Source organism: Dipodomys merriami, unplaced genomic scaffold (assembly GCF_024711535.1).
Source record: "Dipodomys merriami isolate MVZ:Mamm:240054 unplaced genomic scaffold, mDipMer1.0.p SCAF_7, whole genome shotgun sequence".
Classification (NCBI taxonomy): domain Eukaryota; kingdom Metazoa; phylum Chordata; class Mammalia; order Rodentia; family Heteromyidae; genus Dipodomys; species Dipodomys merriami.
In genome coordinates, this window is record NW_027206290.1 from 70,371,922 (window position 1) to 70,394,969 (window position 23,048).

A 23,048-nucleotide genomic window follows, 5' to 3' on the forward strand; every position below is an offset into this window, starting at 1 on the left:
GTGCTGCTGGAATTGTTGAGGGAGAGGAACTGTTCGTGGCAAAAGCAAACACCAAGAGTAGCTTTGGTCAATATTTGAGCCTCTACCCACCCAGTGTGATGAGCAGTCCAGAGGACCTGGCTGGGCTTGGGTGGGTAATGTGAGGAGTGGGTATCAGGGAGCCCCAAACAGGCCCTTCTCTTTCCTTTTGACCTCCAGCGTTGGGGTAGGGGTGGAGCACTGGCTTGTAGGTACAGCTAATCCAGGTGAGTTCGAGCCACATTGGGAGGGCAGTAGCTGACATGGGCACTAGAGAAGCCCTAGTTCAGAGCAGACCTGGGCTCTAGGCCTAGTGTTGGGTTATGGTAGAATCACAGGGAGCCACAGAAGGATCTGGAATGGAGGGAGTCCCCATTCCACAGATGCGATGGGCCGGTGGCCCAGGTGGGTCACACGGAGTAATAGAAGGGTGCCCAATGCAGCTCAGACATCACCTACACAGGCAGACATGACACCACAGGCACACATCCTTGACAGCAGGAAAGAGTCTACTTACTGCCACACACAAGTGTGTAAGACACACGCTTACAGACTCGCATCTGTGCTTGTGTTGGCGTGTGTTGATTGGCGTAGACCATCGTGAACCAAGATTTCAGGTAACTATGCACACAAAACCACACACACACACACACACACACACACACACACACACAATCCATTCACACACAGGTATCTGTGCAAGCTCCCTCACTGCACACATGTGGCCCCTTTTTTGGAACCCAAGGTGGATTCTGGAGCTGGCAAAGTGGGAAGAGGTGGCGGGCTAACCCCGGTGTGAGTGGGCAGTGCACTTGGGGAAGAGCTGGGGGTGTCTGTCAGCTTTCTCCTGTTTTCCCTTTTGGTGAAGGCTCATTATGCAGCCAGGGTCAGGGCACAGTCAGTGACAGCTGGGGCTCAGCAGCTTCCTGCCTGTTCTGTGAGGGTGGTGTTTGGGGCACAACTTGAAGACATCATGCTTGAGGGGTCATTGCTACCCTGGCCCTGCCCTTGGGCACCCCTGGGCCTTGGCTGGGGCAATGAGGCGATGCTCTTAGGAGGACACTAATTTTCTGAGATCTATCTCTTGGCCTTTAAGCCAAAGTTGCCTAACTCCAGGGTCTCCCAATGGTTGGCTGCCAGGCCTGGCTACGTGGCAGCCCCATCACACGTGTGACATGAGACATTTTGGCAAAGGCTGTGTTTGCAGAGAAAACACTTGCAACCACAAGCAAACCTGTGGCACCCCAGCCCTTCCCTGAGGTCCCTGAACACTGGAGAGCCTCATAAAGCCGCTATCCACCTGGCGAGGAGACCTGCCTGGGACTGAGCATCCACCCGACTCAGGGACCACTGAGGTAGGGACGGGCTGGGCTGGCTTCTCTAGCTCTCTGTGAGGACTCTCCTTGAACCACCCCCTGCGCAAGGCATTCTGTCCCTGGTCTTGCCTAGGACTGGGGGCCATGGAGACATCTATTTGGGGGGCATTCCTCCCCTGATCAGGTTGAGATGAGGAAGGGAGCCAGGTTCCTTGGGTCCTCCCTTGGCTGAGACTGGACAACTGGACAGCATTTGGGCTAGCACACTGGCTTGGACTCCTGGCATCAAGTGACAGAGCCTTATGTTCTGGGGTGCTGGGCTTGGACCCTCTTTTTAGAAAATAAGAAGCAGCCCTCTGTCTCCCCAGCCCTCTTGGTCCATCTTCTTCTAATATGGCTTTGGTCTTGTGCTTGGCCCCAGTCTACTGTGTGACTTGAGGCAAGACCACAATTTCCCTGGGCGTTGGGGGCTATTTTCAGACTAGATTCCTCTAGTTCATGGTGGAGTGGGCAGGGAAAGATGGTGGCTCCCAACACAGAGCTGTAAAGGCTGTTTGTGGGGCCCAGGGCAGGATCTGTGCCCTGGGATATGTTTGGAGCAACTAGGGATAGTCTTTTTGACCAACCTCCTTGATGTTTGTCCCTATTTTGGCCCACAGATCCTGGGGGCAGTGGCCAGGACAGCCATGTTTGGGTCACAAGGGCTGGGCCTGCTGTTGGCACTGTTACCCATGGTCCACACCACCTTGCCAGATGCCATGGTCCGACTCAACAAGGCAGCTCTGAGTTATGGTAAGAACTGTGCCACTAGCATGTGAAGGAGAGCCCATGTCTGTGCAGGTGTATCGTCTTAGTGTCCACAGGCCTGAGTTGTCATTTGCCATGTGTCCCTGGCTCCTAGACACAGTGCTGCCCAATGAGTATTTGAGAAGTGTGCACACATGGCCTGTGCTCTTGCACACATAAGCTGTATCCTAAATGTAAGTGTGTACATGTGACCAGTGTGAACAGTGGCCCAAACGCAAGTGTGTATATGTGACTAGTGTGAACAGTGGCCCCAACGCAAGTGTGTACATGTGACCTTGCTCATGTGCCTTAGTGTCATGGGCATAAGCTGCCCAAACAACTCTTACGAGTGTGTGTCTACTCACACCTTCCGGGCATCACGGAGATGCATTCTTTTTTTGGTGGTGGTACTAGGGTTTGAACTCAGGGCCTCCTACTTGCTCGGCAGACACCCTATTGCCTATGCTACACTCCCAGTGCTGCCCAGGCATAGTTTGTTTGTTTTGGTGTATGCGTGGGGGTACTTGTGGCATATGCCTGGATATATTCAGGGGTGTGGCAGAGCACTCTGGGTGCGTGTGTTCGTGCGTGCGCATGCGTGTGTATGTGTGTGTGTGTGTGTGTGTGTGTATGTATGTGTGTGGTCTGTGGTTTGTATCCACATGTGCTGGGAGAGACATGTCAAGCCCATTGCTGCAGGGGTTTTTTAATTTTTTGTCCATTGTGGGGCTTGAACTCAGGGCCTGGGCACTGGTTCTGCACTCTTTTGCTCAAGGCTAGCATTCTACCATTTGAGCCACATGTCACTTCCAATTTTCTGGTAGCTAACTAGAGATAAAAGACTTTCCTCCCTTGGGCTGACTTTGAGCCTCGATCCTCAGGCCTCAGCCTCCTGAGTAGCTAGGATTACAGGCAAGAGCCATCAGCGCCCAGCTTACCCGGAATGTCTTGAAGTTAGCTCCCCACAGAGTGTAGCCTTCTCTGGGCCTTTCTTGGGACAGGCCTCTTCCCTATGACTCTGTTGCTTGTCCCCATTCCCAGGGAGAGCTAAGACCTGGTGAGAAACAAAGACTGCAAGGCTCAGGGTTCTAGCCTTCAGGTACATTTAAGGGGCCTCTTGGGATTCTACCAAAGCTGGGTCAGGATATGAGATCAGCAGCTGATTATGGTGGGTAAACTTTGAGCTAGACAGAAGGAGGACTTTGAAGCCCAGGCCACAAAGCAGCCAGTCAGTGCCTCAGGGAAGTAGCAGGCCCTCTCCCACCCAGGAGGGCCTGTTTTCGGGCAGATGGGTAGACAATGAGGGCTGTCGTGGTCAGTCATCTGTGCAGAAATGTGACTCACATACGTCAAACGAATGCCTGTGGGCAGGTACCCGAGGGTCACCGCCCCTGGCCACTGTCCTGCCCTCTGCTTGTCTTGCACAGACCTTCTTTGTCCCCAGGAGTTGTCCCTGACTCATCTGCCTGTTTATTCTTCTCAGGAACCTGGCAGGAGGGTCCATGTAGCCGCACTGCTTCCAACTCTGGGCAGGGTGGCTTCTCCCCATATCCTCCCCACCCTTTCCCACAAGTCCCAAGGTTCATGCTCTGTGTCTTGGAGCACTGTGGATAGAATCTGAGGCTGGGGTGGGAATCTCCCCTCAGCCACAGTCAGGTTAGAGGAGGGCATTGGGAGCATGGAGACCACCACCTTTGTCCTCTTTGTCTGGGGAAATCGAGGCTCCGAGGTTCAGTGACATCCCATCATCCCACAGTGAGTTTGAGCAGTGGTCTAGCACCATCTAGCATCGCTTCCCATTTCCTTTAAGCTTGCCCTTCATTAGCACCTGGGGCCCAGCACCCCCATGAGGTAGGAAATCCACAGGCTCTGAGCCAGGTGCCTCAATCCAGAGCCAAGATCAGGTGTCTTCACCTCCCTACAAGCTGGGATTTATTAGAGTAAGAGGAGAGCACCCAGAAGAATGTCTGGGACCGCAGCAGCCCCTGTATGGGAAGCCAGGGTGGCTGCAAAGACCCACAGCAAGAATGGAGCTGGCACTCGGGCTCACCGAGGGTCTGCAGTGGCACGAAGCGACAGATACCATTATAACTAGTGCAGAGGCATAGATAGGGAGACTGAGGCACAGAGCAGCTACCCAGGCAGTAAGTGGCAGAGCACAGCCTCCAGCTGAGGCTGCCCCTCACCCTCCACATGGTTGTGGAGGGCCTAGGGTGGACTGTGTTTCACTGTGGGCTTGTGCGGGGGCCGCCTGTTCTTTCCCTGCGCAGGGAAGATGGCAAGTGCTGTGTTCTCAGTGCCCTGCCCTGGTCCCGCAGTGTCTGACATCGGGAAGGCCCCACTCGAGCGAGCCCTGCAGGTCCCTGTGCCCAATTTCCTGGACAGGAGCGGTAAGGTGCTTCAGCCTATCAGGTGAGTGCTGCCACCTTCCAGAGGAGGTGCTCTTGTACTAGCTGGAGAGTTCCTGGTGACCAGGTAAGTGCTTCAGTTCCCCAGGAGGCGGGTAGGAGTCCTGAACGAGCCTTGCTCCTCAAGCTAGGAGGGGGAGTGCTCCCATCCACTGGGTACGGTACTCCAGGCCAGAAGTTAATATAGCTGTCGTTGATAGGGGAGCCTCCTCTCCCTAGGTCAGATGCTCCCAGCCACAGAGTGAGGGGTTGTGAAAAGACTTAGGAGGTGAGTCTAAGATGGAGACATGGGGAGGCCTGGTGTCTCTGAGGTAGTTCTGTCCTCAGGGGGTCTAGTACTGTGGCCCTAAGATCACAGAGCTAGCAGGACCCTAGGCTTCTTCCTCCAAAAGCTAGACATGAAATTTAGACACAAGCCTGAGCCCAATAGCCCCACCCCTTAATGCACATAGGTGGGTGGGGTGTCTCAAAGCCAGACACCTCCAGTGGCTGGGCTCGCTGTCCACATCCCATGTGGAGCACAGACTTGCTGCTGACAAGTCTCTAGGTGTCATGGGACTCATCTGTCAGGCTGTCTGTCCACTAGCAATCTTTCTATCATCTATCTATCTTATTAGCTACCATCTATTTGTCTCTCATCTATCTATGAAGTATCTATCATTTATCTGTCTATCGTCTATCTACTATAATTTTGAATGATGGCAACTAACTTTAAGATATGGAAATACCACAGGAGTAAACAGACAGCCACCACCCAGGGGGCTACCAGAAAGAGAAGCTTTTTTTTTTTTTTTTGCTGGTCCTGGGGCTTGAACTCAGGGCCTGGTCACTGTCCCTGAGCTTCTTTTGCTCAAGGCTAGCCCTCTACCACTTGAGCCACAGCACCACTTCTGGCTTTTTTTCTATGTATGTGGTACTGAGAAATTGAACCCAGGGCTTCCTGCACGCTAGGCAAGCCTCTACCACCAAGCCACCTTCCCAACCCAAGCGTGAGTATCTTAATGTAGGGCTGGAGTGCTGTTCACAACATGGTTATAAAGACCAAGGTGTGAGACCTGCATGGACAGCCAGCCACCAAGAATGCTGCAGAGGTTTCTGAGCTGACCCTACCACATCCCTTGCCTAGGCCTCGGCTGCAGACCTGGGAACACGTATGGGTGGCACTGGGGTGAATGGAGCAGGGTTGGCCTGTGTGTGGAAGACAGTCATGGGTTCATGACTGTCTTGGGTTCAGTCGCCCAAGGCTAGCAGTGAGGAGTGCCAAGGTGGACTGCATGGGCCCCTCCTTCCCCCACTCCAGCCGGCTCTGCAGTGTCTGAATCTCCTCCCCACAGCCACTATGCAGAAGAACTGATTTCTACTTAGCAGTCAGGGAAAGGAGGGCTTGATGCTGAGGAATGGGAATGGCAGCAGTGGTGGGAGGTGTGTCCTTCCGGCTTAGAGGCTCCAGGAGGATTTCTGCCTCAGTCCATCTCAAAGTCTCTTTCCCAAACTTCCTCCTGGGTCACTGCTAGAAATGGCCAGAGACCTACCCATTTCATCTCACTAGATCCAACCTGAGGCTGGGACCCCGCTGCCTGTCCCCCTTCAACTGTCCGCCCAGCTTTGGCTGGCCTGTCTCCCTTCGCCCCAGAGTGGAGAACTTATCATTGTCCCCTCACTTCATGGCCCCACTTGTAGAAAGTGCCCCCTCACCTTTTTCCTGCCTATACTGGGATATGAACTCACTCTGCTTGCTTTCTTAGTTGGTACTCTACCATTTGAAACATGCCTCTAGCCTAGTTTTTTTTTTTGGTAGGTCATGGGGCTTGAATTCAGGGTCTAGGCACTGTTCGTGAACTCTTCTGGTCAAGACTAGTGTTCTACCACTTTGAGCCACACAGCACCACTTCAGTTTTCTGGTGGTTAATTTGAGATAAAGAGTCTCATGGACTTTTTTGCCCGGGCTGCCTTTACACCATGATCCTCAGATCTCAGCCTCTTGAGTAGCTAGGATTACAGGCATGAGCCACCAGTGCCCATCTAGCCTAGCTTTTTGTTGGTTATTTTGGAAACAGAGTCTCTTGGACTTTTCTGCCTGGACTAGCTTCAAACCATGATCCTCTAGATCTCAGTTTCCAAGTACCTGGGATTACAGGTGTGAGACATTGGTGCCCTGCTAGAAAGCTTCTTGTAATATGAATGGTGTCAGTGTGGCTCAAAGCATCCCAGGGCCAAGTCTATGGCTTCCTGGGGGCTCCCTGCTACCTTGGTTCCTACCTTGCAGCATCCAGATCCCAGAAATTCATGTGTCCGGCCTCCACCTGAAATTCATGGCTGGTTTTGGGGTTCATGTGTCAGCAATGGCCAATTTTACCATCCAGATCTTGCGGTGAGTGAATGAATCTGTCAAACTTGCCACCCTTCCTGTCTCTGTCCCACGTTCAAAAGAGAGTAAGATCAGGAGAATATGTATGTATGTATGTGCGTATGTATGTGCGTATGTATGTGCGTATGTACGTATGTACGTATGTGTGTATGTATGTATGTATGTGTGTATGCATGCATGCATGCATGCATGTATGTATGTATTCATACATGCATGTGTGTATTTTTTTTATTAAGCTAATAAAAGAGGACAGGGAGATCTTTAAGATCCCAATCCCTGCCCAACCATTATGTGGCGGGCAGTCACATCACTTCCCTAATCCTCAGTTTTCTCGTCTGACAAATGGGTGAATTTACTGATGGCTGAGTGTGGGGCATCTGTTGCTGAGGTTAGCTACTGTCCTTACTTGTCCCACGCCAGGCACACACACACAGGTGCTCAGTAGGTGCGGCTGTCCACATTATTCTGCAACCAGGCAGCTTCTGTTAGGCACTCAACATTCAAGCTGTGAGCTGGCACTCCGTGGCACCTCTTGGCTCCACTGGACCCTCAAGCGGTGATGCCATGGGTGTTCTCTGCACGCACAGCTGGGTGTTTGCATATGGCGAGCACCTGGGAACTCAGCACAGCCGGTGCCAATCCTGTGTCTATTTCATGGGAGGCTCAGCTTGGCTGGTGACTGGCCCAGAGTCCTACACTCTCTGTTACCATCTCTGTGCTGTGACATTTGTGACCCAGAGTGGAATATGGGGGCTCAGAGTCTACCCCAAGTGAGGTTGGCTCATGCTGAGTGGGAGGCCCTGTCTTCATCAAGTTGTAGGCAAGCGTAGGCCCAAGGATCTGAGGGTCTTTCATGAGCTGGGTCTGACCTCCCACAGTGTCTCAGAGCCCCTGGAGATGCTGCTGCCTGTGGTACTGCTGGCTGATGTGCGCGTGGCGCGGGCCTCCATCGGGACCCCTGAGGTCGGAGTCTCCTCCTGCTTCTCACTCTTCAGCCCGGCCAGTGTGCTGGCTGGCAGAAACAGGTAAGTGCCTGGATGAACCAATCTCTTATTGAACCAAAGATCCCTGGGCTTCTGTGGGCCACCTGGAATTACTGTTGAAAACATGGAGTTCAGCCATCCCTCATTGTTCAGATGGGATACCGGGGACAGGGCTTTGCTGGGCAGGTCTCAGAGAACTTGAGCCAGAGCAGGAAACAGAGCTGGGATCCAAGCTCAGCCACTGGGCTTGGAGTGGCCACCAAGCCAGTTGGTCAGGGACAGGAGGAGACTGGCTTTTCACTGTCCTCAGTCTCCCCTAAGTCTGGCCTCACTTATCACAATGTGGCCATCTCCAAACCTTATGACGACGAGACTTTATCTTTGAGACTCTGGGGGTGGGGACAACCATCCCAGCCCTGAGTCTGGAGGATGGTGGGCTTTCACTGGACTGCCAGAGGACAGAGTCTTCTGCCCAGATGTGGGGCTTTGCTGAGTCAAGCATCCTTTCTGTGTCTTCCTCAGCGTCTCCCCTGCACTGCTGGTCCTGGTGCAGAAGCACATTCAAGCTGCCCTGCGTAACAAGGTAAAGGACCCTGAGAGAGGGCCCAGGGCAGGGAGGGGGGGGACAAGTAAGAGGCCTCTCACCCAGAGGCCTAATGGGCTGGCCACCAGTGGCTCATGCCTGTAATCCTAGCTACTCAGGAGGCTGAGATCTAAGAAGCATGGTTCAAAGCCAGCAAGGGCAGAAAAGTCCATAAAACTCTTATGTTTAATCAACTACTAGTGTCTAATCAATCTACCCCAAGTGGAGTGAGCTGTGGCTCAAAGTGATAGAGCACTAGCCTTGAGCATAAAAGCTCAGTGACAATGCCTAGGCCCTGAGTCAAAACCCGTGACCAACCCCTCCCCCCCCAAAAAAAGCCTGATGGAAGAAGTGGGGGATTCAGACATGAGCAGGGTAGCTGGGGATTATGTGTGTGCTTGGTGTGTGTGTGCTTGGTGTGTGTGTGTGTGTGTGTGTGTGTGTGTGTGTGTGTGTGTGTGTGTGTGTGTGTGTGTGCTTGAGGTGGAAGCTGGGGCCTCATGTATGCATAGCACATACTCATGCACTATTGCTTCACCCCCAGCTCAGGATTTTTTGTAGAAAACCCTCCATGGGAACCTCCAGTTTCCCACAAGGGCAGGAAAGAGGTTGATGCCCAAATGAGGGGTTGAGAAACACAAGCAAAGGTAGGGTTTAGGGAGTTGCCAAGGAGGTGGGTTCATCCCCTAAGGCATCTCCGATTCCATGCTAGAGGGTGGAGGAGGGGCAGTGTTTCCAGGGAGACAAGATAAGCGTGCATGAGGCTTGGCACTGGAGCCACGTGTGGCCACATTCTTCCAGACGCTGCCTCCGTCCCAGCTGTGTGCTCTGGCAGGGATGGTTGCATTTTCTGCTCTTGTCATTAGCTTCACGTAGCTGACCTGGTACAAGATGATGCCCTGGGGTGCAAACTCTCACCCCTCCACCTCCCCATCAGGGGGAGATAGGAGAGTACACCTACTGTAGGCCAACCCCACCCCAAAAGCAGGCTGCAACACTCCTACCTTGCAGATGAAAAGCTGCAGCTTGTTTTGAGGCTGCTCAAGAGGATCTTGGCCCCATCATCAGCCCCACCTGTCCCTGGCTCCCCTCCCCCCCCACAGTCTCTTCCAGACCAGGGCTTCAGAGGGCCCTGCAGGAAGGGGAAACCCCGTCCTCTTTCCCCTGCCTGTCTGGCCTGGCCCATGTGTGGGAGTCCACGGACCACAGGCTGCTTCACCAAGGGCACCGTGCCCTCAGTAACTGGCTCTCTCGTCTCCGTGGTAGCAGGCTCCTCAGCCTGGCTGTGACTTTTAGTCTAGCTGTGGGCCTAGGCTGCCCTTGCTAGCCTTGAGGATCCGTGCCCTGTTTCAAGTGCTGGGAGATGCCCATTGAGGAGTGGAAGGAGGAAGGGGTGTCAGGCCTAGGTGTCCTTGGACCCCTTGCAGCCTCTTACCTCTCGTCCTAAGGGGCTAACCACAGCCCTTCTTTGTCTTACTCCAGCTCTGCCTGCGCATCTCCAGCCTGGTGCAGGAGCTCAATGTCCACCTGGGCACATTGATTGGTAAGACCTGGAGCCCAGGGTTTGGGAGGGCTGGGCCTGTGGTGCTGCCGAGACCCTTCACATACTCCATCTCTGGATCAGGGCTGACCTCTGGGAGGGGCCCATCATAGGATGAACTGTGGGCTTCCAGACTGCACAAATATTCATGGAATCCGGGAATTCCAGATTCTTATGCTTTTTGCCTGGGTCAGCCTTTCACTACAGTCCCTCCTACCTATGACTCCTGTATACCCTGGATTAACGTTGTGCTTTGAACTCAGGGCCTGGGTGCTGTACCAGAGCCTCCTTGCACTCAAGGCTAGTACTCTACCACTTGAGCTATAGCGCTACTTCAGCTTTTTCTGCTTATGTGGTGCTGAGGAATCGAGCCCAGGGCCCCATGCATACAAGGCAAGCACTCTACCACTGAGCCACCTTTCCAGCCCCTGTCCAGGGTGGCTTTGAATTACAATTCTTATATCTCCTAAGTAGCTAGGATTATAGGCAAGAGCCTTTGGTTCTGACGTGTATTTTGAGATAGGATCTTGCTTTTTTTTTTTTTTTTTTTCCCAGGTTCTGGGGCTTAAACTCAGGGCCTGGGTGCTGTCCCTGAACTTTTTTGCTCTAGGCTAGTGCTCTACCACTTGAACCACTGTTCCACATCTGGCTTTTTCTGACTAGTCTATTGGAGATAAGAGTCTCAAGGACTTTCCTGCTTGGTCTGGCTTTGAAACATGATCCTCCAATCTCAGCCTCTTGAGTAGCTAGGATTACAGGCATGAGCTACAAGTGAGGGCTCAGACTGGACTCAAACCCAGTCCTCCCAAGTAGCTGGGATTGTGAGCCACGGGACTTGGAGCTCTTTGTCTTTTTTTCGCTTCCTTTTTTACTATATCAGATGGTATTTGGGTCTGGATTGAGCCTTCTCATTCCTTCTAATTTAGGGTCATTAGTCTGATACCCACTGGGAAAGCAGAAATCATAACTGTGAAAATGATTTCTAAACCAGGAGTCAACAGCTGTGTAGGAGTGGCTGCGTCTTGGTTGCGTACACTTTGCCTGCCTCTCTGCTTTTGGGGCCTGCCTCAAGCTTCTCAGATAATGTAGTTTTCTGGCTAGATGAGGTAATTGGTGGGAAGTGCTCAATATACCTTTTTTTTCTTTTCTTTTCCTCTCCATCCTGGTGTTATGAAGGCCTCAACCCTGTGGGTCCTGAGTCTCAGATCCGCTACTCCATGGCAAATGTGCCCATTATCACCAGTGACTCCATTTCCTTGGAGGTCAAGGTGAGCCAACCAGCTGCTGGGATCTGGGGACCATGGTGGTCCTAGGTGTCTGGGGGAGATTCCGAAAGGAGCAAGGACATTAAGGGAGAAGGGCAGAATGCTGTTCTGGGCAGAACAAGGCACACAGGCCAGACAGCAAGCGGCAGCCTGAGGGGTTGATTGACATCTAGGAGCCATGTTCTATCCCAGGGCCAACCCTCCTCCCCCCCCTCCCCCCCCCATACCTGAGACCCTGCTGCTTCTCCCTATAGGCTGTTCTCTTCCTGCTGGGCAAGCCCATGGCCCCGCCCCTGGATGCTGCCTCCTTCCTGTTGCCATGGCCTATGGATACCACGGGTGCTATGGCAACTGTGACCCTATCCCAGCAGCTGTTTGACTATGCTCTTCTGCTGATGCAGAAGGCTGGCACCCTCAACCTGGACATCACTGGGCAGCTGGTGAGGCCAGACCTGCTGCTCAGGGCATACCAGCAGGGTGCCCGGTGACCTAGACTTGGGATATCCCACAAACACGAAGCCCTGGCAGGGGCCTCAGGGGGGCTGATGGGAGGATTACTGGGTCTGTGATGGGAGGGTCCCTGTCCTCTACTCGGGGTCCTTCCTTGGAGGATGGCTGCGGTAAACCCTGCCCTGGGTGGGGCTGATTTCAGAGCTCCAAGGACAATCTGCTGAGCACTTCCACGCTGGGCCAGCTCATCCCAGAGGTAGGTGATGCTCCTGGGGGCAAGTCTGGAGGCTGGGATGGGGTTCTCAGGACCCAGGTCTCAGCTGGCACACAACTGCCCCAAGTAGGGTTCCCTTTCCACCTCTCCTGCTCGTCAGGGCTGGCCCTTCTTCTGCACAGACCTGGGGCTCTCTTCTCACTGCCCCTGAGTGCCTCTGCCAGGGGTGGCCTTCCTCTTTCCGGATCCCTATCTACCTCCGAGATACAGCTCCGAGCTGGGTGTAGTGGAAAATACTTATAATCCCAATACTTGGGAGACTGAGGCATGAGCTTGAGACCACAGCTCCATAGACCCTGTCTCAAAAGAAACAAACAAAGCCAAGATCCAGCTCGGGGATCCCCTCCGAGGAGCCCAAACCCCTTGTCTGGTTCACTCTTTAGCCCGGTCATGTGCAGAGCCCTGGTGATTTGTCAGCACTGAGGATCTCTGCAGCTCATATCCCAGCCTGCTTCCCTTCTTCCCCACCACCCAGGTGGCACACCTCTTCCCCCAGCCCAAGCCCCTGGTGCTCAAAGTCCAGCTGGGTGCCAAGCCCATGCTCACGCTCCATACCAACAATGCCACTCTGAGACTGCAGCCCTTGGTGGATGTCCTGGCAACATCCTCTAACTCGGCCTTCCAGTCCCTCTTCTCCCTGGATGTGGTGAGTGCGCTGCTGTGAAGGAGGCCATGGGCTCTTCATTTGCTTTGTTGTGTCCACACCAGTCTCCGTGCGGTCTCTTAATTGAACTTGCCGGGCTCTTTCTACCTCAGGGTCTTTGCATGGACAGAGCCCTCTGGCTCCTCTCCATCTTTCAATTTTCCAGCTTTCCTTAGGGCAGCCTTCTTGGGGCCCTCACCTGTCCCCAGGGCACCCCTTCCTCCACTCTCCCTCCACTCTCTGCCTTTGTGGCAGCCACCACCACCGGGATGATTATTGGGGGGTACTTGTGGTAGCTTTCCAGAGCAAGGACTGGCACCTCAGTAATGCTCCCCAAACAACTATGGTCAGTGTGTGTGTGTGGGGGGATAGGAGGGAAAGATTCCTCCAGACTCTGTGCCCTCTGACCCCACTGTCCCCCCCCCCCCCAGGTTGTGAACCTGAAACTTCAGTTTTCTGTGTCCAAGATGAAGCTCCGGGGGACCGCGTCTATGCTGGGGTAACGCGGGCCCCTGCTTTCAGCAGCCTCCGTGGACTCGTCCGTGCAATGGGTCACAGTGTTGGGGGAGCTTGAGGTGCAGCTGTGTGGCCGGGGGCGGGGTGGGGCAAGGAGGTGCTGGCTCCACCCAGGGCGCTCTGGCTTCTCTTGCAGGGATGTCCAGATCTCAGTGGCCGCCTCCAACGTGGGCTCCATTGAGGTGAGGGTGGGCTTCCGACTGGCCGGGCCAGCCTTGAGCCCAGGAAGAGGGTGTGCGAGTGTGTGTCTGCACTTGGAGTGCCCCTCCTTTCTGCTCTCTGTCTGTCCCAGAGTCCCTGTGTGTCCCTCTGCCTGGTGGCTAATAATCTCCAACCCAGACCTCAGTGGTCCCAGCTGCTATGTATACATTTGTTGCCAAACGCCAGTCTGACAGTCAATATGCCCCAACCTCCTCCTTCCCCCAAGCTGTCAGTCAAGCTGTCTGGTGGTCACGTGGTGCCAGGTGGGCTTCTGGTTGCCCCCTTGGAGTCACTGAGTGTAAGGTGTGTCAGGCAGCTGGGGCGCATCCCTCAGCCTCACTTGGGCAGGTGCTGCTTCTCAGCCCGACCCTCCCAAGGCGATGCTGTTAAGGGCAGAGCTTGGCTCCGCTGGAGCGGGGACCTGGTGGAGCTACTCTCCTCTCTCTGCTTTTACTGGGCCGTGCATCTGCCTGGCTGCCTGCCTGTCCATCTGCCTAACTATCCATCTCTCTGGACCCCTCCCTGGGCAAATCTGTGGTCATCCATCCCTCTGTCTCCATGATTATAGATGGATCAGATACACACACTCATGTGTACCGTGTTCGAGAAACCTCTGCTGTACCACCTCAATGGTGAGCCTGTCCCCCCGCCCCTCCTCACTGCACACCCTGTCTGCATGTGCCCCATCTTAGTCCCCTCCTTCCTCTAAGCCTCGGGGGATCAGAGGGAGACTGGAGTCTGGAGCCCATGTGGCTTCTTGGCTATTGGGCTTTACCAGCTTCTTTACCTCTCCTGGCCTCAGTTTTCCCTTTTGTAAAGTGGGGGAAGTAATCATGGCAGCCACCTCCCCAGTGCTCCCATGCCCATGAGGACTTGAGAACAGAGCTGGCTCCAGGCCACGTACGATCGACTTCCAGCCCAGTTCCTTTCTCCTTTCTCCCCGCAGCTATCTTAAGCATAGGTGTTGGCCTCCCCAGTATGGTTGATCTCCACTACGCCAGCCCTGAGGTCTCTGTCCATGAGGTGAGAGCCTGGGGGAGTGCTCAGAGGGGCCTCTGGGGTCAGCAAGGCCTCGGTCACCCCTCTCCCTCCCATCCTGCAAACCGGGGAGTGTTGAGGGCGGGCGGGCCTGGGGGTGTACCCTGTCCCTGCTAGACCACGCAGGAGCCTTTCCTGTAAAGAGATGGAAGATCAGGACATCACGAGACCTCCCCCCTCCATCCTCATAACCCACATCAGGGGATTTGGGGCTCCAGTTGTGCCATGATTCTGGGTGTCAGGAGTGGGAGACAGAGGGTGCTTTGTAGCCTTATAGACAACTTCTGCAGGTTGGAGAGGCAGCTCTCGGAGCCTCCTGAACCTTCTACAATGATTGTCCCTAGACAGGAAATTATGGGTCCAGAGTAAAATTCAACCACAACCCAGTCCAGAGTGAGATCCTAGAACGTTCCCACATTTCACCTGGGCAAGGGGAATAAGAAGAAATTCCTTCAACAAGTACTCACAGACAGAAATCTAGGCCTCTGCCTGCCCCCCCGCCCCCCAATATCCCTCTCCCACCCCCTGCCTCCTGCCCACCAATATCTCTGCAGGGAAGATAACCCTATTCCTTATCCATTGTGGTCCCAAGACCCTTGGAGAAGCCGCTTCCAGAAGAGCAATCAGTACCCAGGCCTGATGACGGGAATTACCCTAAGATATGTCTGGGTGGTCGGCTCACACTGCGTCTCACCAATCCAACCACTAGGCCAGAAGGCCAAGGTTGCTAGACTAGCACTGGCCATCAGAACTTTCCACAGTGATGGCCATCCACATTGTCCAAAGCAGTTGCTTCAGGGATATGTGGCCACTGAGCAATTAAAATATGGCAAATGCAAGAGAATTGCTGAATTTCAAGGTTAAGCCCTATGAGGTAATGGCCGCCATATTGGTTCACCTAGCATGAGACTATGAACTACCTATGGGCAGGACTGGGTCCGTCCTGCCTGCAAGGATTGGTATGTAGCAGGGGCTGAAGGAAGTTTTGTTGAATGAATGAATAAGAAGAAGCCCTCCAGAATATTTCTACAGTGTAGTGTAGAGTAGGGGAGGTTTGGGGGTACTTGGCCCTGCTGGGCAGGGGATGTGGGTTTGGAGAAGATTCTTGATTCTTGATGAGATTCTAGATTCTCACTGTGTCTTCTCCATAGATCTGGGGGCTGGATGCTAACCACCTGCCTCCTTCGGAAGACAGAGGCCCAAAGTAGCCAGGGTCTCTCCTGGGGGAACAGCAAGAATGGCAAAGCATGAACTCAGAGCCAGGCTGGTGTGTGTGTGTGTGTGTGTGTGTGTGTGTGTGTGTGTGTGTGTGTGTGTGTGTGTGTGTGTGTGTGTGTGTGTGTGTGTGTGTGTGTGTGTGTGTGTGTGTGTGTGTGTGTGTGTGTGTGTGTGTGTGTGTGTGTGTGTGTGTGTGTGTGTGTGTGTGCTCACAGGCCTCTGACTGGTCTGTGCTTTTCTCTGTCTTTCAGGGCTATGTGGTGATATCGAGCGGACTCTCCTACCAGCACTGAAGGAGTGTCACTGGGAGGGCTGAGGGTGAGGCAACCTCATTGCTCAGGGAGCCCTCTTCCCTCAAGCTGCTGGGGAAACTGAGGCAAAGCCACATGGAGTTATCACCAGCAAGCCAGACTGCCTGGCTAAGCTCTTCAGTCTTCCCTGGGTGCCTGGGTTCCCGGGTTCCCGTCTTTGTTTCCTCCAGTGCCCTCTTCTTTCTCTCCCCCTCCTTCTCCCTGCTTCTGCCTGCATCTCCCAGTGTTTCCTTCTCTCCTGGGCCCCTTCCTCCCTCGATGCCCCATTTTGTGGTCCTTCAGGCTGTCTAGCTCCCTCCCCTCTGGCATTAAACTTTTCCGGAGCTGCAATTTGTAGCCAGACCTAGCCGTCTCATTGTGTACCTGAGGCCAGCAATTCCTGGGTCCTGTCTTGTCAGAGCCACCAGTGTGCCTGAGGGGAGCACACCTCTGATGACCACCTATTGACTCCGTCACCTCCTTGCCCAGGGAGCTCGTATTTTGAAGGACGACCTTGGAGGACAACTGGGATGAGCTCAAAGTTAGGAACAGGTGGGGGTGATTCTTCAGGCCTGCCTGTGGCATAGCTCATCTTTAGGACCCCTGCAAGGCAGGCAGGCAGGGTCTGGAGTTCCATCTCTTTTCTTTCTTTCTTTCTTTCTTTCTTTCTTTCTTTCTTTCTTTCTTTCTTTCTTTCTTTCTTTCTTTCTTTCTTTCTTTCTTTCTTTCTTTCTTTCTTTCTTTTTTGTCAGTCATGGGGCTTGAACTCAGCCTGGGCGCTGTCCCTCAGCTCTTTAGCTCAAGGCGAGCACTCTACCACTTGAGCCACAGTGCCACTTCATGGAGTTCCAGTGTGCTGGAGCTGGAGGGTGATGATGGCAGGTCCCAAGAACAATGGCCTTTCTAGAATCCAGGTGTATGATGTCCAGTTCCCTTTCCATGCACCCACCCCTGGCTGGACTTTGTTACTGAGCTGCAAAACTTGGGTGATGTGTTCATGGCCTCTCCAAGCTGTGTCTCCATCTTGGATTTGCTCTAGTCCCAACAAGCTTTTGTGTTAAGGGAGGCAGGTTCACATCCTGCTGCTGCTCCCTGCCTGAGCCTGACTCCTGTCCTCTCCGCCCAACATCTTCCCTGTCTTTGTTTAAAGAAGCGAACCCGCCTGTCTTAGGTTGGGTGGATCACCTTGTTTGTCTTCCCTGTCATCTGGAACTTCTTCAGAGCAAAGCTGAAGGCCCTGTCTTAGGTTGGTCAGACTGGCACCCCCTCTTACCCGTCTCTGGCTACAGTTCCTCTCGGGGGGAATTCATTTATATGGAGCTTGATCTTATGTAGCTGGCTGGCTAAACTCATAAGAGAGTTTTGCGGTGCACGTATAAGAAAGGCATAGAAAAACTATCAGCAAAAGCATTCCCAGGCCAAGCAGTGACATTAGCAATCCTTTAACGTAAGTCAGGGAAGGGATACAGTGTTGAAATTGTTTAAACATTTTTTTTAGCAGTTTTTGCCACTTTAGAGTCCAGAGGTAGGGCTTGTGTAGTATATGAGCAAGCTGATTAAGATAATGGGCAGTTTGTACACTTTGTGTTAGTACCACAGCAGCTGCCGCTGCAGAGGCAGCTAACGACATAAAGGCGAAAACATCAGCTACAAGTAACCCAACAAATCGACGAGGGCGCATTAGTTCTTTCAATTGTCTTAACACTTGAATGCCAGAATCTTCATATCAAGTTTCAGAAATATTTACAGGAAGCATAACAAAAGATGGCTGTCTGACAATAAGTATGGATTCACTTATGCTGCTATACAAGCAATTAGTAAAAGAACAATTAGAACAGGTGACATTAAACTAATTAGCTTCTACAGAGATATTAAACAGTCCATACATAATGACATGGGGTGGTGATACACAACTCATAATATTTTTTAAAAGGGATGAATTGGGTCAGGTTATGTTATTGAGTGCAGCCACCAGCATCCAAACATGATGTTGAGGATGCCCATTCATCCACCACAGCCCAGGATTGTACTTCTTAGTAAGATTAGCTCCAGACCAGTCCATTAATTGAGAGTTAGTTCCAGAAATATTGGTAAAAAATGGCTGTACATGTCTGCACCTTATTGGATGAGGCTCTCCTGTAGATACTACTATTTGTGAAGAATTAATGCAACGGGGTATCATATACGACGGAGTGGAATTTGCATGAACTGGGTGCCCAGTTGGTAAAGATGTCATCTGTATATTGTACATTTGATTTTTGTCTGGGATCCAAATTTTATGGATAGCATTATAATACAGCCTGGAATGGAGTCTTTAGAGCTGGTGGTAAAGCATAAAGGAGTTCCAATGTCTGAAGTTGAGATATCTCCCATCTTAGTGTGCTGGATGAAGGGATCAGGGGCTGTACTGTATGCTGATCTATTGACGTGAATGAGTACTTCAACTCCCTCCCAAGTTGTAGGTTGTACAATCGGGGGATCTGGCACGTAAGCCCAATGTGTCAGCGTTTGTGTCATCTGAATGAGCCTCCACAATCCTAACGCAATGCTCAGGCAACCAGCGGGATTTATTTTCTTCCTGTGGAAAAACACAAACATGTCCTCCACCCCATGTTAAAAACAGATCCGGCCTGTGCCAATCACTTGTTAAAGGATCCTTCCACTTAACTTGGGCAAAAGCTCTTTGCTCTCTTTTTTTCCCAAAACTGCTGTGCTGTGGAAAGGCCATTATAATCTAAACTTTAAAAAAATTAGTACAAATAAAGCATGAGAAGAATATTAACAGGAGAGAAGGGATATAATTCCCCCCTTTTAATTTAAAAATTGGTGTTTTAACAACCCATTGGCTTGTTTAACAATATCTTGTCCTTGAGGAATATAGGGAATATCTGTAGAGCGAACAATCTGGTAAGATTTACAAAAAGTTTGAAAAGCTTGTCTGACATATCCCGGACCATTATCAGTTTTAATATGTTTAGGAAGTCCCATAGTGGCAAAGCAGTGTAAGGAATGAACAACGCAATGTTTGCTAGTCTCCCCGGCAAGAGGAGTAGCCATAATAAAATTAGAGTAGGTATATGGCAACATGGACAAAGCGAAGCCATCCAAAAGATGGAATCAGGCAGGAGTTTAGTCTACTTTTTCCACAGTGGAGGTGGTGAGGGTAACGATGTAGATTTCCTCCAGGTAACTATCAGGCTGTAGCAGCAGCAGCAGCAGCAGGGTCTCTCAGTGGTTCCAAGGGACTGTCACACCTCGTGCTGGGCTGTAAATTTCTACACAGACTGGTTAAGGATACAAGTAATACATAGGCTTGGCAGGCTGTGGCCCCACTAGTTTTTAAGACTATTTAGACAATAACCAGGACAAATTACCAAGATGACAACCTTTTTAACTAGATAGTTCTTTTAATAAGGCTGATTTTCTAGGCAGATATAGAGGGCTCAGGCCTGTACTACTATTTTCCATGCCTTTTTCTTCTGTCTATTTTGCCACTTTTTTTTTTTTTACTCTGGTCCCTTGTTCTAAAAAGGGGATGATGGGTGAAGATTCATCTTCTGTAACTTCTTCAAGCTGACTCAGGGGTGTTGATCCTACCTAACCAGGCACCTATAATTTTAGTCTATTTTACAAAGAGGTTACCAGGGTTAGATGTCATTAAGAACAATATTTTAGGGGCTGGGAAGGTGGCTCAGTGGTAGAGCACTTGCCTTGCATGCAAGAGGCCCTGGGTTCGATTCCTCAGCACCACATAAGCAAAAAGAAAAAAGCCAGAAGTGGCACTGTGGCTCAAGTGGTAGAGCGCTAGCCTTGAGCTGAAGAGCTGAGGGACAGCGCCCAGGCCCAGAGTTCAGGCCCTATGACCGGACCCCCCCCCAAAAAAAGAACAATATTTTAACTTTTGACAAATGCACAGACTTCTTTCCGGCTACAGCAGTGTAGCTTGTTTAGCACTCTGGTTTGTAAAAGTATCTTTAGGAATATGACCTGTAGTGACCCTAACAATGCCTAAGTCACCTGTGCTGGCCTTTAGATGTTAATAGAAACACACTCTCAGGTTTACAAACTTTTTTCTTGAACAGATAAATTTCATGTAGCTGGTGTTAGCTCAAAAGTTACTGTCAATTAGGGCTTTTGGCACATACAGGGGTTGGGTTTTAAACCATCCCCCACATTTTATAACTTTAGCTTTTTAGTACTATCACAGATTACTAACAAGTTTCTGTCCCTACAAGGTAGATAGTCATGGACATTAGGCATGTTTACAAACTATCTTCCCATGACCTCCTGGCTCTGACCAAATTTTGAAGGGCCACACACAAATGACTCTAGAATCTGACATTTTTGCCATCCAAGCAGTGGCTTACTGCCTCTGGATGCTCCTCCATTGCCCTTGTCCCAGGATTGTCTTCTCTACACTGGGATAAATGCCCTCATTGGCATTTCCCTTAGCTGGTCGCTGGACTTGAATTCGGGGCCTGAGTGCTGTCCTCAGCTTTACAGCTCAAGGACAGTACTCTGTCACTTTGAGTCCCAAAGCAACTCTGCTGAGTAGTGGTGATAATCTCACAGGGATCTTTTTCTGCCTGGGGCTGGCTTTGAAACAGTTTGCAGATCAATGAGTCTTATAAAAGGCCACTTTACTCCAATTAAAAACAATGATAATGTCCAAACCTCTAACCTTTTGAATTTTTTTTTCTTTCTTTTTTCTTTTTTTTTTTTTAATTTTTTTTATTGTAAAGATACTATACAAAGGGTTACAGTTACATGAGTGAGGTAATGAGTACACTTCCACTTCCTCTTGAACATTGTTACCCCCTCCATTGTTTTCCCCCTACCATCCCCTCCCTCCCTCCCTTCCCCAAGGTTCTTTTTTTTTTTATCGTGATTAAGTGATTACTTAATTTCCGGAAATTCACAGTATTGTGGAATAATGATGCTCATTTAAAGTCACAAGTTCATTCTAACTTTCCTGGAGCAAATTGTCTATCACAGTCTGTAATATATAACGGTGCTCATATATTATATACCATATATGTGATCAGCAGCATGGTAACCTTTTGAATTTTAAACTTAAACTCACCCAATTGTTACAGCATGCTGATAATTCTCATCTTAAACATATTCACAAACACATACAAAACACACACAGATCTTAAAGCGCGCAAAAATCAAAATCAGTTGTACGTACATTTAAAACTGATACCAATTTTAAAACAGAACTAGACAAGACAACAACCAAAGGCTGAATTGGGGGCTAATGGGCCCCCAGTTTATCCCTACCTCAGAAAACATAACAGAAAACACACAGAAGTAAACAAGACAGACAAGTGGCCACAAAGACAAAATCAGGTCTCCGTGAATGGGGCGACATCTCACCACCACTCAAATCCACTTACCCGGGGACTCGAACCCCCTTTACTCACCTCTGGAGGATTTTTCTTTTAAATTCCTGCAAACGTTGACCCAGGGGCCTTCCAAAGTGGAGGAGAATTCCCAGTCATCTTGGGGCAAGGGAAAGAAGTCCCCTCAGACTGACAGGTTCTCCCCCATACTCAGACCCCCTGGGCCAAGGCCCGAGGCTAAGATCTTGCTGGTGTCACTTGCAGGTGGTCAGTGGCAGTTTTATCCGGCTGCGAGTTCTCCCTGCCGGCCCTTTTAAGTTAGTGTTAGATCCTCCAGGTTTCTCACCCCCCTACCACTCCCCTACTTCTGGATCCAGAGAGGGTGGAGGAGGTGGCAGTGAAGGGTAGAAAGGGGGGTCAGTTTAAAGTGTAAGTAAAAAAGAAGGAGCTAGAGAGAACCAGATATTGTGGGGGTGATAGCCAGTCTCCTCCGGGCTCTCGCATCAGGATGAATCTGAGAGGAGAAACATTCCAAGAATTCCAGAATACATACACACAAGCATTGAGACAAAACACATTTACAGCATGAGCGTAAATGTCAGGCAGAAAGTACCAGACTACAGACGGGCCCAAATGTCCGCACTAGTGGATAGTTTACCCTGATGGGGATCCGGGGGATGTCTCCCATCGGCCCCGTTGGCTGTCTTATAGCGTGTCCACCAAGACCTATTGCCAACCCCAATACAGAACCTGCAGGCTACACAGATAACAGACAATAACAGATAACAGCAGCAATATTTTAACTTATAGGCCATTTGCATCATAGTGTTCCTGAATCCTTTTTTCCTTTTTTTTTTTTTTTTTTTTTTTGCTAAGTTTCTAAACTAATGGTTCCTTTCTCCGGGAACCAGGGGTATACTTCCTCAACAAAGTGAAAGAAACATTCTAACTGACTGTGTCTAACTTTCACTCCTTGAGTGGCTGTTACCTTGCCCCATAATATCTTACTCCTGACTATACTCTCTCCCGCTCTCTATTTCTGGACATCCTCTTACCTTAGCGGGGTCCTCTGCCTTGATCCCAGGTTTTCAGGTCCCTGTTCGGGCGCCACTTGCTGGAGCCTGCTGGCAACGAAAGGGAATCCTGAATTAGGGGGCGAGGATGTGGAAAAATAAAAACATAAGGCAAAGGATGGGGTCGGGAGGTCTACAGTTCAAAACTGCAGCCCCTTTTATTTTTAACTTTCCCTATTATATACTATTAGAAGTCAAGAGGTAATATAAGGTTACCATAGTGCAGAAAAACAAGGAAAAAAATTTTTGGGGGGTCCGGTAGTGGGGCCTGAACTCTGGGCCTGGGCGCTGTCCCTCAGCTCTTCAGCTCAAGGCTAGCGCTCTACCACTTGAACCACAGTGCCACTTCCGGCTTTTTTCTTTTTGCTTATGTGGTGCTGAGGAATCGAACCCAGGGCCTCTTGCATGCAAGGCAAGTGCTCTACCACTGAGCCACCTTCCCAGCCCCAAACAAGGAAAATTTTAATAAAAACAAAGTGCAGTAAAAACAAGACAAGGTCAACTGGTAGAAAGTAAAACAAACTCTGCAGACATAGCAAAGCAATCCCGGGCACCTGGTGTTTTCATGAAAGCCAGTTCCTTGTACGTGCCTTCAAGTGAGCACAGGGGTCAAGATGACCTTAGAACTTTACTGTCGGCTCCCAACAGGGTGTCTCTCACTAAGCTCTCACTTAGCTACTGGAGGATCCCTTCCTGCCTAAATGCATGGGGTAGTGTTCTGTTTGTTTCCTTC

General features: G+C 51.0%; 1 protein-coding gene across 1 annotated transcript; it reads left to right on the forward strand.

The window, feature by feature from the left end:
• Positions 1-1,270: 1,270 nt before the first annotated feature.
• On the forward strand, positions 1,271-16,237 carry Bpifb2 (BPI fold containing family B member 2). Its single transcript, XM_070007781.1, has 16 exons — positions 1,271-1,373; positions 1,994-2,126; positions 4,439-4,532; positions 6,795-6,899; positions 7,775-7,921; positions 8,402-8,462; positions 9,945-10,005; positions 11,179-11,270; positions 11,522-11,707; positions 11,920-11,973; positions 12,467-12,637; positions 13,066-13,133; positions 13,287-13,332; positions 13,920-13,983; positions 14,298-14,374; positions 15,859-16,237. Exons 2-16 carry the CDS (start codon positions 2,021-2,023, stop codon positions 15,898-15,900), a joined length of 1,374 nt encoding a protein of 457 aa, XP_069863882.1. The 5' UTR covers positions 1,271-1,373; positions 1,994-2,020; the 3' UTR covers positions 15,901-16,237.
• Positions 16,238-23,048: the final 6,811 nt, after the last annotated feature.